General features: G+C 36.3%; 2 protein-coding genes across 2 annotated transcripts in view; both read left to right on the plus strand.

The window, feature by feature from the left end:
• Positions 1-569: 569 nt before the first annotated feature.
• On the plus strand, positions 570-5,759 carry CBG16128 (the record flags this gene model as incomplete). The annotated part of the gene is made up of 4 exons (XM_002643423.1): positions 570-738; positions 4,053-4,174; positions 5,340-5,409; positions 5,578-5,759. The coding sequence occupies 4 exons, from the start codon at positions 570-572 to the stop codon at positions 5,757-5,759; spliced, it is 543 nt and encodes a 180-aa protein (XP_002643469.1).
• Positions 5,760-6,303: 544 nt separating this feature from the next.
• Positions 6,304-17,932, plus strand: part of CBG16126 — a gene marked incomplete at both ends in the record, with an annotated part of 13,706 nt that continues 2,077 nt past the window's right edge. Inside the window, one exon of the mRNA XM_045238873.1 lies at positions 6,304-6,343. Within this exon, the coding sequence (XP_045095913.1) occupies positions 6,304-6,343 (40 nt within the window). The remainder of the gene's footprint in view (positions 6,344-17,932) is intronic.

Raw genomic sequence — 17,932 nt, forward strand, 5'->3', positions numbered from 1 at the left:
CGTTTTTAGCAGTGGATACCATTCCTCCAAAAACCAGCTGGCCAGAAAAAATACTTTGAGTCGCGGCCAGCTGGCTTTTGGAGGGATGGTATTCACAAGTTACTTGAATGTTGTCAACATATCGTGGACCACGACAGTACATACTGTCAATTTTGGATAATTCTTGTTTTTGTGTTATTCACAAATTCAAAAATTAACAGTTACTTTCCTTCCAGCCTAATACCAAATTTCGATCTGAAATTCAAATTCAACATCTGATACTTATTGGTCGTTCTGCTTTTGTTTGTAAATTCTGATTAATTTCACGGGCCCAAAACATTTAGACCCGTTGGAAATCATAAGATTCAATAAAAGTAGAAACGAGGACCATTTTCGAAAAAACTAAAAAATAGAGAATTAACTCCATTTATTCCTTTTTTTGAATGTTTTTTTGTCATTCTTGCTGCCAATTTCAGTTCCCCATTTCTCGCTCACATATTTCTCGCCTCACCAGTCCTCATTCGGAGTTCTTTCCTTCCATTTTCACTCAATTTCTAACTTCGGAAGCAGTCAAAAAACCATTTTCCAGAATGATTGTCATTGACGAGAAACCGGAGGAAGAGGAAAAAGAAGAAAAAGAAGGCGAAATGCGAAGTGAATCGGATGGTGAAGTGGCAGTTGCAGCAAAAAGATGGACCAGAAAAACCGATAAAGACGACCTGCAGCAGCCCATTTGTCATGGTTGGCTTATCGTTTGTGGTAAGTGTACCCATCGTGTTGCGACTTCAGAAAAGAGACCCATTAGAGTTTTATTGTGGTTCAGAGGTAGCTGCTCTTTTCATTGTATGATCTATGTGGTTCTTATGTAGAACCAAACGGGTGGAGTTCCCAATTTTGTGAAATTAGAATTCCAGAAATTGTTCTAAAAATGTGTTTTCTAAATTTACCAAAGACCATTTTGACCTGATTTTCTTTTTCCTCTATTGAAGCTGCACACACATTTTGTTATGCTATTTTCGTGACAGTTTCAATAAAATTACTGTAGTTAGTACTTAAAATATTGGAAAGTTTTTCTTAGAAATACAACAACCATAGTGGCAGGTAGCGGGCCGGCTGATAAACATGTCTCTAAAACAAGATATTCACACGGTTTTGGTACCAAATGATAGATCTCAACAAGGCCTATAGCGCATGTACGATTTAAGCCAAATTCCGGTCCAACAACATGTCGAAAAATGTGTCTGAATGACAAAAAATCTGCTTTTTGTCGAGTTGATCAGAAATTGTCCTTCAAACACATTTTTCAACATGTTATAGGACATGTATCTGGCTCGAATGATATAAGCGTGATGGGTCTTGTCGACATCTATCTTTTGGTATCAAAACTGTCTGAATATCTCGTTCTACGAAAAAGTTATCAGCCGGCTCGCTTGCAACTATGATTTTCATTTTCATACCGTTCTTAAAATTTTGGCCATCCGGCAAACTACAATTTAGTGAAAATTGGCTCAATTTAATCATTTTTCTACAAGTTCAAGTATTTTAAAATTCCAAGTATGTAAGTCGAAAGTTATTTTGAAAAATCTTAGTAGTTTGTTTAAAAATATTATCAGATGACCGAAAAAAATACTTAATTTTAGGATCGATTCTTCAATCCATCTCTACGATCCGATCCGTCATAAAAACTAAGTAGCTACTAGCTATAGAAACATTCATTAGACCTCTTTTTTCACTATACTGATCGTTATTGTGTGGACGGCAGTAGTAGCCAGCCGGGGAAGTCTATTGGTATATAGCTACATTACTGTGACACTTTCATTTCATGCCGATGTTCATTTTCCTCTCATTTACTTCTATATGCATTCTGAAGGTATTGTTTCTAGAGAAAATAATTTTTTGCCCATTTTTATTTAAATTTCTACTTATTTTTCAGCTTATCTTCCTGTGAGATCTATGGCATTTATCCTCTTGACACTTTTTCCTAATTTGTTAATTTGTAGCAAAACAAAACGTGTTTGTGAAAAAGAATAAAGTTCTGAATTTTCCACTCTCCACCGTTTCGTTTCACCACTAAAGTTTTTTCAGTATGATTCATTTTCAACTTTCTCTCTTCTCCAGATTCATATTCGTATTACCTGGTAGCTCTAGTTTTGAGTCATCTAACACATAAAACGCTGCAGCCTCAGCGCGGCGGCCTCTTATTGTTTATGACCTCATCCTAAAATTTTACGAAGTGAAGAGAGAAATTAGGATGGGCGAAAACTAAAAAAAAAATACAGAAGAAGTCCTCGAAATGAGGTGAAATCTGACGGAAAACGAGGAAAAAGAGACAGAAAGATTCCTCCTCAAGCTTCATTTCGCATGTTTACTTTTGCCTTTTGACACCACCACCTCCTACTTTAAGAAAAACCAATAAAATTTTTGACAAGTTGCGGGAGGAAGAAATTGAAACCTTCGTCTGTGCAGCCCTCCCGGCATTTCCTATGCATAAGCATTCTCCTTAATACAAACATATTCGTTTCTCAGTTCTAAATCCGTATGAATAAACAAATCGCAAAAACGACGACTTCCACTTTTTCGCGTTTTATATATTCTCTAGTGGTTGAGATTTTTTAGTTCTTAGATTTTCAGAGAAAGTTTGGATATCAAGTTGTCGTATATCGTAAATGCTCGCCACGTTGTACTTCTGATTCAAACTCAATTTTCCCTTGATTCCTAGGAGATATAAAAAATTTGCAAACTGATAAAGTGTTAGTGATAATATGCTTACCATTTTACCACTTGACAGATTTTTTATATCTCTTTTAGGAACGAGGATAATTGAGCTCAAAAATTCAAGCATACGGTGGCATTCAATCTTGACTGGGATAATCTGGCTTTTTTTTGGAATTTATTGAAACTTTTGTTTTTTTGTTGCTGCTTCAAAGAAGCTTTAAAAAAACAAGAATTTGACTCACCGTAATGTCAGTTAGAGAAATTGCAAAAAATTGGATGAAATTCCACTGAAAATGGGTCTGGAACTGACTTAAAATTCGACAATGCTCCATAACTTTGTTAATTTTAGTTAAAGTTTGATAAAAACTACATTTTAACATTTTTCACGCCAAGAACTTTAAAATGAGTATGAACACGACTGGGCTCCGCTCGTTAGAGACGCGGTGTGTCTCGCTTCTCTGCACTGCAGCTTTTTCAAACCTCAACTTGCTCAGATTTGGAGCAATTGTGGTGAAAATTAGAGCAATAGATTTGTGTTGTTGAAAGCTTTAAAATGAGCTAAGACAAGGCTAGGCTCCGCCCATTTTGATTTTTTCGATTTTAAAGGCGCATTGACCCTTGAAATGTTTGAAATCAATCAAATTTAGCCGTGTTTAGGCTCATTTTAAAGCTCCCAACACAATAAATTCTAAAACTACAACTTCAAACAAATTTGGGCAGTCTGAAAAATTTTAAAGGGCCCTTCTATTACAGGGTTTCCGGAGAGTTTTTTTTTGAGGTCATTTGTTATTTGGTATAATTTGGTCCTTGCGAATCTATTTCCTGGAAAAAAACTTTTCCAAATTTGAAATTAGATTTAAATGATCTCCATGTCGGATACGTTTCCAATCCCTTCTCAAATTTAGCTCAAACAATACTTTTGCATATTCCTTCTTTTTCTCCCCTGTCGACAATCCCTTTCTTCCGCTCTCCGGCTGTTTGATTTAGCACCTTTCGCATTAATAATATAATATATATCTCACAAGAAAGAGTCAATTCGATATATATCTGTCTCGCGTGTCTTGTCGAGTAGCCCGCTCTCAACTGTACAATAATTCACTTTTTATAAAAACCAAAGAAAAAATGCGAAAGGCCAATAATTGCTTGAAAATTGTATCTTTTTGCCAACCTTGACTCATTGTATCCCCATCATTTTCTTTTTCTTATCCCCGAGATTTTCTAATTGCCACTTGAAACGATCCTCGAGATGAAAATAGTCATCCACACTTTTTATCCGATATATCTTATTGAACAAACGTTTTTCAAAAATTGTTCATTCTAGAGGAAACCTTGAAATTTTCAATTTTAAAATTTTTCAGAGGGTAATCCAACAAAAATGATGAACAAAGAAGTCAAACTTCCTTGGCATGCTGGCTACTGTGTTTTCGATCCCAGACAGAGCACCATGAGTTGTTACAAACAAGAATACCCATTTGTTACTGTAAGTTGATCTTTCACTGAACTTTTGAACGTTCTTCTTTTGAAGTTTTTTTAGTCTAAATTTTGATTGAAAAGTGTAAAAATGAGTGTCAAAGATGCTGCCAGGGTAATTGGAACATAAATTTCCCTTTGCCAGTGATAAGCACATCCGCCTGAAAAAACTGTATAAATTCGTACTTTTTTTTTGAGAAAAACTTTGTTTCCTTCTGTTAGTCATTGATGAAAATTAATTTTAAAAAGTTCAATTCAATGAAAAACTGTCTTACAATTTTTTAATTTCATTATTACTATTCTTCAAAAATCGAAAATTTTCAGCTGGAATTTAGCTACACAGCCTAGAATTGAAAAAAAACCAAATTCTCAAAATAGAAACTTAAAACAAACTTTCCAACTGCCTTACTTTTTTACAAATGACCCAATTCCTTCTGATCCTACAATTTCAAGATTACGCAACAAATCCAGTGTAACCTCATTTCTTCCCACAATTTGAGAATTCGATTTTCTTCAAAATGTGTGCCCATTTTGCCCATTCACCTCTTTTCTCTAGTAAAAGCCTTTTCTCCATACTTGCGACCGCACCTTTGACGGGCCCTTCGCAGGCCATGCCATAGTTTCTTTTTGAATCAATATTTTTTAATCAATTAATTCAAATATAATAGAATTTGGCGAGTACTACAAAATGATACTATTTGGAGAATTGTGTCTTGTCTATGAACAAAGTTACAAGTCATAACGTAGCTGAGTTTTTTGCCTGTAACTTTGTTCATAAACGAAACACAGTTTTCCAAGTAATGCCATTTTGTAGCACTCGTTGAGTTCTATAATATCTGATTTAGTTGGTCTTGAAATATCGATTCTAAAAAAAACTTTGGCAGATCCCGCAAAGGCCCGGCAAAGGCCCGGTCGCAAGTATGATAAATGCACTTTGAGCTCATTTTTCTCGGTTCCTGTTAAAGACATTTTATTTTTGTCAACCAAACAAACATTTGTGATAAAATGATGAACAACTTTTCAGTTGACAACTTTTCAATGTCTTTGACAGGTACCGAGATAAATTAGCTCAAAGTTAAGGAGCTCATCTAGAAGTGCTTTGCAAAGAAATTTCTAGATCTTGCAGTCTACAATCAATTTTGGCTATTCCAAAACCAATAAATTAGCCGTTTCAGAAACGCCTGCTTCAACGAAACCGGACAGTTCGTATGGATGGTGATCGGTCGGCATTTGCTAAACACTGGGGTAAGTTAACACCCCACAATTTCATGCAATAAATAACCACTCTCCCTGCATTTTCCGACGTTTCTTTGTGTGGAAACATATACAGCAAACACAATATTAAATGTATATGAGTCTACATTGAAAAAAAGAAAGAAAAAGTAAAAAATACTGAAAATCTATCATTTTCAGGACTTCTCCCAGATCATTTCGGGTCCCCTATTTCCGGACCACACACGATTGCTAGATCCTATACTCGTCATCCTAAGGAGCGAATACCAACCAAGGAGCGATTCTTCAGTATCTCCAGAATTCCTAGCCGTCTTACAAAGTTCTCAACTGTCCGCGGTGTACCCGTAGAGTTTTTCGGTTAGTTTCTTGTAGTTTTTCTAGAAGCAATGACCTTTTGTTAGTTTGTGTCGTTCTGTAAACAATGCTCTGTGAAGTGGCTACAACATGACGCGTCATTTTTCCACACTTAGGAGCCTGTGACCTTAAACGAAACGTTCAAAGTTTTTATGATTATATTTTCCTGTTTTATTTATTTTTATCTGATACTTTGATCTTTTTTTTACACTCGTTGATTAGTCTTCTAACGAGTTTCCTCTTTGACGGAATAGGCGGAATCCGCAAACAATACGGAGCAAAAAATTTGATGAGCAAGCAATGGTAAGGAAGTGAAAATATTGATCATCATCATCATCGTCATCGAAAAATGTAACTGTTTAATAGAAAAATTACGGTTTAGTCGGCACGGTCTTAATCCCAAGTACAAACTTTCGCTCGCGCCACCCTTTCATTCCACCTTTGTCTTACCTATGTTTTTTTGAATTGCTCCGAATCTCTCATGGCTCACGGATTATCCCACGAAGGAAAGCTCCCGGTTCCCTTAATTTTTCTCCATTTTTGTCTACCTAAATGTGTTGTTCTCCCCCCCCCCCCCCCCCCACAGGTGCTTGTTAAGCATACATGAGTCTCTCTCTCACTCTCAAGGTGTTGTATGTCTCTCTCTCACAACCCTTGACTCCGACCTCCTCCCAAGATTTTGTTCCACTCTTGTAAAAGTCTCGCACTTTTTTTTTGGGTGCTATGCTTCTATTCGGTCAAGACTGAGACCAGACTTTTTTTGTCGTCCATTGAATCGAGATCTACTCATTTCCAAAATCCCCCCTCTTCTCCGATTGACCATAAAAAAATGATAATCCTAGCCTTTGAACAGACTAAATGGTTTCTAACAATCGGCGAGGATTCTGAAGCTGACAGAAAAAAGAAACGCAGCTTTTGCTGGCTGGCCAAAATTCTTTTCGCCATTTTAGGAGTAGCTAAGTTTGCCGTTTTCTGTCGTATTTTATCCAGTCAAATGATATTTTATTTTTTGCGAAATAGCTCTGTTTGTAGTTTCTTTTTTTCAGCACATTTCTTTGAACTTCATATGAGAATATTACCTTATTTCCTCTAATAGAAACCCACCCAAACCATCAACTTTAAGCTCAATCATTTTGATTCTTGCAAAAGACATCTCTAATTTTCTAACTGATAAAACATTGGCCACTTTATGATAAATATTTTATCAGTTGATAATTTTTTGGTATCTTTCACAGGAATCGAAATTATTGAGGTCAAAGTTGATGGTATATGTGGGCTTCTATCAGAAGAAATACGGTATGTTTACTTATTAATCGTATTTCTTCTAATATGAGCCCCACTCAAATTGTCAACGTTAAGCTCAATTACCTCGATCCCTGTCAAATACAGTAAAAAGTTGACAACTGATAAATTGCTTATCGTAATGTGGTATTCATTTTATCAATTGACATCTTTTTGATATTTTTAATATTAGGTTGGCGGGAAAGTCTTTGTCACTTTTTCAATAGTTTATTTCTCAAAGAAAAAATAACCGAATAATTAATTATATTGTCCATCATTATCAACAACATGTCTCCAACGTTCCCTCAATTTATGGATTCCATTGCGGTAGAATCCAGCCGGGCGTGAGGCAAAGTATTGTTTGAGTGCCGCTTCGACCGCTCCACGGGAATTGAAGCTTCTTCCTTCGAAGGCACGTGTCATATCGCCAAATAACCAATAGTCGGAAGGAGCAAGATCAGGAGAATACGGGGGGTGAGGGAGAACATTCCATCCATATCCCATCAGCTCCTGCTTCACTTGTTTCGAAACATGTGGGCGAGCGTTATCATGTTGATAGTCACTTTCTTGTCTTTCAGGGCCGAACGGTCGACTGCTTTCTTGAGGTTTCGTAGTTGAGTAGTGTAGAGGTCTCCAGTTATTGTTTTGCCCTCGGGCAGAAGTTCCCAGTAGATGGGGCCGTCCACTCCCCACCACACAGAGAGCATAACTTTTTTCGGATGAAGGTCGGGTTTGGGGACATCCTGTGGGCTCTCTCCTTCTCCAACCCACTGGGATTTCCTGTGGTGATTATCGTAGAAGACCCACTTCTCATCTCCGGTTATTAGCCGGTCCAGCCATCGATCGCCCGCGTGGAGAGTGAGAAGAGTAATCGAATCGTCGACTCGGCGGTCAAGGTTGGCTTGAGTCAGGTGATGAGGTATGAATCGACCAAAAAGTTTTCTCATTCCAAGAGACTTCAAACCTTCAAGGACTGTGCTATGGTGAACTCCGAATGTGACAGCTAGTTCACGGCTAGATTGAAATGGATCCGATTGCAATGCGTGCTTCAGCTTGTCCAAATCCAACTCACGGGGTCTCCCAGAGCGATCCTTTTCATCGAGCGAGAAGTCATCTTTTTGAAACGATGGAACCAATTGCGAATAGTATTGTAGTGAGGGGCATGTGTGTTGTACACATTCTTCAAGAAAGTTTCCGAATCCTTCATCGTGGTGTGAGATAGGAAGAGGTAAATCAAAACATGTCTGATGTGAATAGCAGTGGGAACAAACATATCGTTTCAATTACAGATGAGGAGCAGGGAAGGAAATGGGGACTTGTTTATATGGAAGGTTCTTATCACCTTGTTATTCACTAGAGTCGATATCATACACAGCCTCCATATACGAGAACAGTGATTAAACAAACAGAGTGACAAAGACTTTCCCGCCAACCTAATAGTAGCCGAGATAATTGAGCTCAAATTCAACAGTGTGGGAGCCCTTCTTTAGGCAATTTTCTGAATACTTCTATTGAAGTTAAATTTATATTAGATGAAATTATTTTGAAAAAAATTCCAGTTTGAATTTTTGATTAGTTTTATTTTCAGATAAATAATTTTTAAAATTTCTGAATTTCTGAATTTCTGAATTTCTGAATTTCTGAATTTCTGAATTTCTGAATTTCTGAATTTCTGAATTTCTGAATTTCTGAATTTCTGAATTTCTGAATTTCTGAATTTCTGAATTTCTGAATTTCTGAATTTCTGAATTTCTGAATTTCTGAATTTCTGAATTTCTGAATTTCTGAATTTCTGAATTTCTAAATTTCTGAATTTCTGAATTTCTGAATTTCTGAATTTCTGAATTTCTGAATTTCTGAATTTCTGAATTTCTGAATTTCTGAATTTCTGAATTTCTGAATTTCTGAATTTCTGAATTTCTGAATTTTATTTCTTTCTGTTTAGTTATGAATCCTTTGACTCATCCTCTCTCTTCCTCAAATACTGACCGGAAACATTCCAAAACAGAAAGATTAGACTATAATGCATAAAATCAGAAAGCAAGTTCAAACCTGTCGGCGGTAAACAATTTTCAACGTCTACCATTCAATTTTATGACCCCACTCTTATCCCTTTTTGACTATTCAGTACTTATGTGTTTTTTTATTCTAACATCTCTCTTCTCTTGCGCAACCGAAGATTCTTTTTTTACAGAAATACTTATAGAACGAAACCTACAAATTCTGAATCTGAATCCGATATATATATATATATCCATCAAATATCGCAGAACGCTTTGTTCTTCTGTTCAATTGCGCAACGCCGAACGTCGGAAAAAGGACACGAGGCGAAAAGACGAAGCTGGTCGAATTGTGATAGGACGGGTTATTAACGCCATTCGCAAAACGATAAGCAATAGAAGAAGAGGACGACGGTTGGCAGGCAGGCGGCTAAACGAAGAGAGGAGAAAAAACAGAAAGAAGAACCAAAAGTTATCGGGCAAAAAGTGTGTGTGTGTTGTAGGACATAGCCACGGACACACCGTCGGTCTTACCTAAAGCCATTCCCCTCTAATCTTCTTAATTTTCGTTCATTTCGTTCATTGCTACTTCACACCACACCGCCACGTCGTCCAATCTCAAGCCACGGAGCCCGATCGAGCGACGAGTGTCGGCGTCGTCGCACTCCTCGACGGGCTCCATGCATCGTCAGGGGGTTCATCCCAATGCTCTGCACCATTTGTTGCTAACCAATAATAATAAGAAACGAAGCAGCACGACGACATGCGCTCAAAGCCACAGAGTTCCCAACACCTACTCTGGTGGAAGTGCCACGTCATCGATACCGCTGTACGTGAACACGCAGGCGCTGGCCGCTGAGCAACTATCAAAAGCCGAGAAACGAGTGTCGTTCAAGGATCTCGACATGATGAGCGGCCGCCTCTCGGCCACTACCCAACAACCATCCTCATCCGCTGCTGTTCACCTGAGGACCGGCGGTGGACTGCACGCAAGAAAACTACATCGGTGTGACACGGGAGACATGAGCCTTTTAGAGAGGTGGGTTAGAACTTTTTTATTTAGATTTCCTTGATTTTTCTTTGATTCCAAGTTAGTGAAAGTGCTGTAAGGGGTTCAACTAACTTAAATTAGTCGCCATTTTCACACTCGACTGACCCGGAATAGACTTTTCCTTTTATCTTGATGTTGGAATATACCTCTTTCTCTATTTTTCTCTTTGCCATTCAAAAGTGTGCCTTTTTACCTTTGGTCTAACCAGTTACTAGGTATTGTTGTGTTATTTTTTTTGCATTGAATAGAGAATTCAAATCGAACCAACATTTTTTTCACTTCCTCTAGGTAACAGGTTCAATTACCAATTTTTTGAAAATGAAAATTGTCAATCGTTTTGTTCCCTGGTCTGTTCGAGGAGGATTTTTTCAAGAACTTTGTCAACATATTAGCAGCAAGAAAGTATTACCAGCACTTCAACAAATTGCTTATACCTCACTTTCTATTTTTTAGAACTAGCGTGAAGTCTAGACAAAAAACGTGCTGGAGTTTTTTTTTCAAATTTACCAATTTATGATTTTTTTTAGTTTAAAAAATGTGAAATCCATATTATCTGAAATGCCGTATTCACTAAAAATAGAAACCCACTTAAATTGTCAACTTTAGGCCCAAATATCTCGATTGTTGTAAATGATATCAAAAATTCGTCAACTGATAAATTATTTATCTTAATATCACCAATATTTTATCAATTGACAAAAATTTGTTACCTTTCACAGATATCGAGATAATTGTGCTCAACATTTCGGGTTCTTCTAGTAGAGGAAATACGGTATGATTCAAATCAAATTCGGTGTACTGGGACTTATATTTTGTGATTTTCCCTTAGGATTTAGTTTTTAGCTGTATTAGTTACAACAGATCACAAGATTTCAGATTAATTTTTAAAAATAATTTTTGAGCATCATTAGGCAAACCTGTACCTTTTTTCCCAATTTTTAATATACCAAAAATTCATCTACTTCGGAAAATTTGCTTCTCTTTCCTTCCTGGAACCTCCTTTCTATTTCCTAGATTTTCCATTTTTAGAAGAATTTGTACCATCTCTCACTTCCTGTAACTTCAGGTATTTATCGCGTGAGAATATGCATACTCCGTCACCAATTCCACTGGAGTATCATCAACAATCTCATCATTCTCCAAGGCACGTGCATTTCGCACAAACCCAATCTCGACGACCGTTACAACGAGACCAACGAGACGACTCGGCAGCGAGTATTCGAAAACGACTGAGCCGAAGTTGTGATCATTTGAGTGATCATAATTTCAGCCCGAGGTTGCCGCCAATCCGGAGAAAACCCACGAAACATGTACCTCAGACACTCTCACTGGTTATTCACGGTACGCTTTGTTTTTTGGATGTTTTGTGCTTTGTATATTGCTAATACCTGATAAGCTATGTGAAGTGGGCCGCCGTTCAAAAGGCCCGCAACATGTATACAAATGGATTAGGTTAGACAACACTTTGTGTTCCTTTTTATAACGTAGGTGGGGTCGTCGCGCGGTGGCGCCGAAAGAGGAGAGGTATTTGCAAATAGATTACACAAAAATGGAAACATATGTAAACACGAAAATGGTCATTGCCTAATTACGTCGTTTTCTAAACTTGAGAATGATCTGTGAGGAAAATGTGATCTGAAGGTTACTGTACGGAAGGGGACAAAAACAGTAAGGGGACTGAATGAGAAAAGAGGAGCAATTATAAAACAATTCACTGACCCGTCTTAGCCGGAAATCGAGAGTGACGAGAAATAATACTCCAATTGTTTCTTAGAAGAATAGCAGTCATTTTGTGCTTGAAAATTCAAAAATTGTCGGAATTCCTCTCTTTCTCAAGCTATTTGACCCAATTTAAAAACCGTATTAAGCGATTTTTCAAGCTATTTGACTTTCAAGTAGATTATAAACTCTTGAGAAAGATAGTCAGCTTTGAAGTCGTAAAAAAGCATATTAGAATTTTTCAATTTGTCTAAAAAATTCAGAGTATACTAAACACAACCAGCCCTTCATTTTTGTAATTGGCAACTTTTTTTGTACAAATCCAACTTACCGAGATAAGCAGCTTTAAAGTGGCCAATTTTATTTTCAGTGCGATTTTGGCATTTTTTGGTTTTCCAAAATGCATATCTTATCAATATGGAAGTTAGCAAACCAATATCAACCACAGAAATGCATCTTTTAGTTTTTTTTATCTATTTTTAAATTTTAACATAAATTATATAACTGTAATTTTTTTTTGATTTTTTGAGGACACTAAAGTCTCCTGAAAGAGTCAAAACATGATTTTTGAGGCTACAGTAATCCCATTTTCCACAACCACATATAAATCCATTCAACAACATCCAATATTTTATCAATTAGTCAACCCAGTGTTCTTGTATCCATTATTTTTCATTATCTCTCCTAAACGCTCTTTCAAATGTTCCCGCATGCCGACAAAACTTCAAAGGGTGATTAAGACGGTGGACCCCCACCACTATTTGTACCTTTTTTTCAAATGACTACCGAATATAATCAAGAAACAAGAGAGGGGTCTGATGGATTTTTATCTATTTTTAATCTTTTTTTTTTGAGATAAGAGAAACGAAGGAAGAGGTCAGTCAGTTTTGTGTCCAGCGTAACGGATTTCGTTTTTTCTCTTTTTTTCCTTGGAATACTTTTAAAATACTGTAGAACAAACGCTAATCATATCAGTGACGAAATAGGTGTGGAGAGTTGTGTTTGTGCTAGTGCCGGTTATCGTGAGAATGATTCAGAATTTTTCACACTCTGTTTGAATTGAATAGGGGAAGTACTTGGCGGGAACACAATTGCCTTCTCCAAGCAATATTTTTTATTTTATTTCGCTCACTACCTGGAAAATTTCCTACCTGGAAAATTTTCCATAAAAATAATCACTGTATTTTCGGACTAAAAAGCGGATTTAGTAATAGTGGCTCATCCTCCTCCTTCTTATGTTCTTGAACCTCTCCTCTCGATGCAGTTTCTTTGGAAACGGAAGGAAACAAGAGAATGAGACGTCATTAACCGAGCTGTGCAAGAAGAAATTGAATAGAAAACTCGCCATCTTGCGCACATCTTACCATTGTAACTCGAGCCTCGATTCCTACCACCCTTCTGTCATATGCAATCTGTCAATTGTCACAACGCGTGTCTCTTGGTTTCTCAGTTTCTAATTCCTTTTTTTCCGTTGCTACTCTACTCTCACTCTCCAAGAAAATCACCGAACAAAAAATTTTCACTTCTTCTTTCTACTCATTCCTCCCAATTAGTTTCACGCCAGTGAAAATGAAACCGAAAAGAAAACCACAAAAGAACGGATGGCATGGAACAGTGATTTTTTCCGCTAAAGTCTAATGTTAATTCGTCTTAAAATAGATCTTCTTTTAATTTGAAATTCTCATAGAAAAGGTTTCAATTGGTGTGGATTTCTAATGCAGTGATTTTCTAGTTGCTCGTTTTTCGAACAAAAAAATAATGTAAAAAAAGAGCCTAGATAGTATAGATTAGTACTAGCGTGAAGTCTATTTTCGGAAATTGAGAAATTTAAAATTTTTTAATTTTCGGAAATTCAGAAACTTAAAAATTCTCAATTTCGGAAATTCAGAATATTTGGAAATTCAGAAATTTGGAAATTTTAAAAATTCGGAAATTCAGATATTTCGGAATCTCAGAAATTCAGAAATTCAGACGTTAGGAATTTCAGAATTTTAAAAATTTAAAATTTTAGATATTCAGATATTTTGGAATTTCAGAAATTAAGAATTTCAGAATTTTAAAACTTCAGAAATTCAGAAATTCACAAATCAAGGAATTTAAAAATTCAGAAAATTATAATTTTGACGATTCCGAAATTCCGAATTTATAAGTCAGGACCGTAAACACTATAACAGAACGCCACTCGGACCGTCCACTTTGAGCCAATATATCTCACTTTTTTTTAAATTTATGAAAAATTGGTCAACTAATGTTTATCATGATATCAGCAATATTGTATCAGTTAACCACTTTTTGATATCTTTCACAAAACATCAGATACATGGCCTCAAACTCGACTAATCGGGTGGCGTTCTATTAGAGTGTTAACGGTATGTGGGTTCAAAAAATACGTTTTTAATGGGCATTATATTAATTTTCACGGTAACTCAAAAACCACTAAAATACCAAAAATTTTTCTTACTTTCCATCTTTCAATTTCGAATTTTGCAATGCATGTCATTCAGATTTTATTCTCCCCTCCTTTTATTTCTCGTCCTTGATCCTCTCTCCATCTTGAGAATGGAACAGGTGGTCTCATTTCTTTTAGAGCGACCCCGCCCGTTTTCTTATTCTTCAGGCTCAATAACCCCCCAATTTAACAATCGTATCAAGCTTTATTTCGTTTTTTCCTCTTTTGTTCCAAATTCCTGATAGTTTGTTTGGGGTGAAGGGTTTGTTAGGTTTTATAGCCCTCTAGTAGAACACCTATTAAAGTCTTTAACCTTCTTATCTCGCAATTCTATTCTCAAATTTACGTTAAGCTAGAGAACAAACAGGTGTTCAAATTTTCAAGCAATTTACCAAATTTTTTTTCGATCTTTTCTCTGCGCCTTTAAAACTTTTGAATCAGTTTGTTTGTAATAGTAGGAGTGTGGCAGCAATGAGCATGTGAGAAAACAGAACTCTCGCGGGCGGTTGCTCTCCCCCTATCTACTCTTATTTCAACTAGTTACTCTCGTGAAACCTCTTGACACCTTTGGATGAAAAAATATGGAAGATGACACCATTCGACCTTTTCTAATTTTTTAAATGCGTTGTTGAATTGTTAAATCTAGGTGGATTTCTGAATTTCTGAATTTCTGAATTTCTGAATTTCTGAATTTCTGAATTTCTGAATTTCTGAATTTCTGAATTTCTGAATTTCTGAATTTCTGAATTTCTGAATTTCTGAATTTCTGAATTTCTGAATTTCTGAATTTCTGAATTTCTGAATTTCTGAATTTCTGAATTTCTGAATTTCTGAATTTCTGAATTTCTGAATTGTTGAATTTCTGAATTTCTGAATTTCTGAATTTCTGAATTGTTGAATTTCTGAATTTCTGAATTTCTGAATTTCTGAATTTTTGAGTTTCTTAATTTCTGAATTTCTGAATTGTTGAATTTCTGAATTTCTGAATTTCTGAATTTCTGAATTTTTGAGTTTCTTAATTTCTATTCCTTCCAATAAAAGAGAAAACAAAGTTTTGCATAATTTTAAATCGCTGCCGAGGCTAAAAGGAAAAGGTTTAAACTTTGTCGAAACCAAGCCCTTTTTAAAACCGATTCTCCGCTTCTTTTTCGAATATCCTGATCCACTCAGATAATGCGATAGGGATGGTTTGGCAGCAGCAGCTGTCTTCTCGGGAGGGACTCATTCAGATGGATCGTATGTAGAAAGACAATTACGACCTTCTGCCAGCTGTAGAGTGCATACACTTGTTACTTTTCTGTCCATTCATTATGGAATATGTACCGTTCGACATCAAGTTCATAAGACAAATTTCAATTTCCTTCTCACACCTCTATAATTATTTTCCTCTATGTTTCGTGGCCTTCTTGGTTTCAAGGAATTTGTCCTTTTGAGGTACAGAAAACATACAATAAAAAAAAGAAGAAGAAAAGAAACCCTCCTATATAATAAATCAAAACCGTCTCGTTTTCTTACATGTTCTTCGTTATTGTTACCTCCTTCCCCCCATCCGTTTAATATCTGTTTTTTCCTTTTTTCTTCCTGTCCATAACCTACATTTTTCGATTCGTGTGGCAATACGATAAGCTTCTTCTTCTTCTCCTTCCTCTCATCTTGATTCATTTCACTTCACGAAATTTTTTTTTGGCGTCCTGCCATCCATCCACAAACAGTTTTGCCTACCAGTTTTCTAATGAGATTTGCGTTTCGACTACCCTTTTGCCTATTTATGTGTTCTCTTCTTCTTCATCATCTCCTTACTTGTCAATCAAAGACACCACCGCCCCAAGTATTGTGTAAATAAGTAGGGATGGGTAGGAGAGGAGGAACCTGCAACTTTTGGATTTTTTGGATTCGGCAGGTGACGGTGACTCAATGTCAACTAGGATAGTATTTTTTCATTGCGATTGAACAACACGTTTGGCTTTTTTTTTGGATCATCAGATTTTAAGGTTTTGAAACTTATCTGATTCTTATGAAAAATATGGTCACGCCCTTTTCTGCAAGTCATAGGATTATTCTGAAATGTTTTACGATGTTCTATAATTTGTCTTATTTGCAAAAGTTGTTTTGGATTTCTGAACAATTAGAAATCGATTTTGTAAAATTTTTCATTACTATACTTCGTCTGATTTTTTGAAAATTACCTATGAGTGATATTTTTGGTTCAAAAATTTAAAACTGAATTTAGGGATTCAGGATTCCAGAAATTTTCGATTTTCACTTTTTTGCTCGGTTCTTGATCTCGGTCACTGTTGTTTCTTTCAAAAATTTGAAATCCTAAATCATATTCCTCTCATTTCCTTTATTAATCCTTTATTTTTGGATCTCAACTCCTAATTGGCTATCAGTGATCTGATCAAAAGCATAGAGACTAGATAAGACGTGATACGCAGACAATACTTGGCGGCATATGAGCAATTGAGCCGAGCAAAAACAGTCATTGTGTGTATTTTAAAAAAAGCGAAACGAGTCTTCGATCCTCTCGATTTCGCCAATGACGGCTGCCAGCAGAGACCACCGGTCAGATTTTTGAGGTCTTTCTTTTGCCAATGATAGTGGAGAAAAGGCAAAAAGAAGAACAATACCCTTAACCTTCCTTCCTTTTCGGTTCTTTGCCCATCCGACATATCCTTCGTTTTCATTGGTTTCTTTGTTCACACTTTCGACCGTCACTAAAATCCAATTGGATTTCCTTCCTCTCCAACCGTTCTCAGACCCCACGTACAGTTTCCAATGTGTCTGGTTATTTTTTTAGAACTTCTGACCTCGAATTCCGAACAATTGTTGTGAATTGTGCCACAGTTATTCACCCTTGTTTTCTTCCCGTCATAATATTTCTCACCTTTTAACTTCATAATCGTCCTCACTTCCCAAAACATTGCATGTTTTTAGAAAATTCTCGGGTTAAAATCTATTCATGGAGATATTAGACATACGGCCGTCAAAATATGGGAGTGTTCGAGGTGAGTAGTTTTTGTTCTTAATTTTGGGATTCTGCGCTTTTCGTTAGAATCCGGAGATCGCAACCCTATAGCTCAGCCGATGACCGCTTGGCTCCGCTAAGTGTAGACCCCGAAGTTCGATTAAACCTTCAAAATATAGACAAGAAAACTGGGTTGGTTCATTGAGAAGTATTGCATATTGTTGTGTGGATCTGTTGTGGCAATGGACTTACTGTAGCATAATTACAGAATCGTACAAAAATGCATAATATCTCGATTTCTTCAGTAAACATAGTCAAGTTTCGGGTCCTGAAAAATTTTTCTAGTATTTTTCTAATAGTCTCAAAAATTGGAATCACACTAATCAGTTTTTAAAAGTGTGCCGACAATGCCAAAATTAGCATAGGGCTAGCATAAAAATGAGAGTTCGGGAATTTAAAAAATCCCATTACAAAACTAAAGCTTTGATTTAGTTTAGTATGCTATAAATTGAAAAAAAAAATTTACGATAATTTTGAGCTCATTTATTTTATTTCGCGTTAAAGACAACTAGAAATGATCAACTGACATAGATAATTCTTATTATAACATCACAATGATTTGTCAGTTAATAATTTTTGATATCTTACACAGGAACCGAGGTAACTTGGCACATACCGTAAAACCTCTAATAGAACGACACCCGGATCGTCCACTT

This window comes from Caenorhabditis briggsae (assembly GCF_000004555.2).
Source record: "Caenorhabditis briggsae complete genome, chrX, whole genome shotgun sequence".
NCBI classification, from domain to species: Eukaryota; Metazoa; Nematoda; class Chromadorea; order Rhabditida; family Rhabditidae; genus Caenorhabditis; species Caenorhabditis briggsae.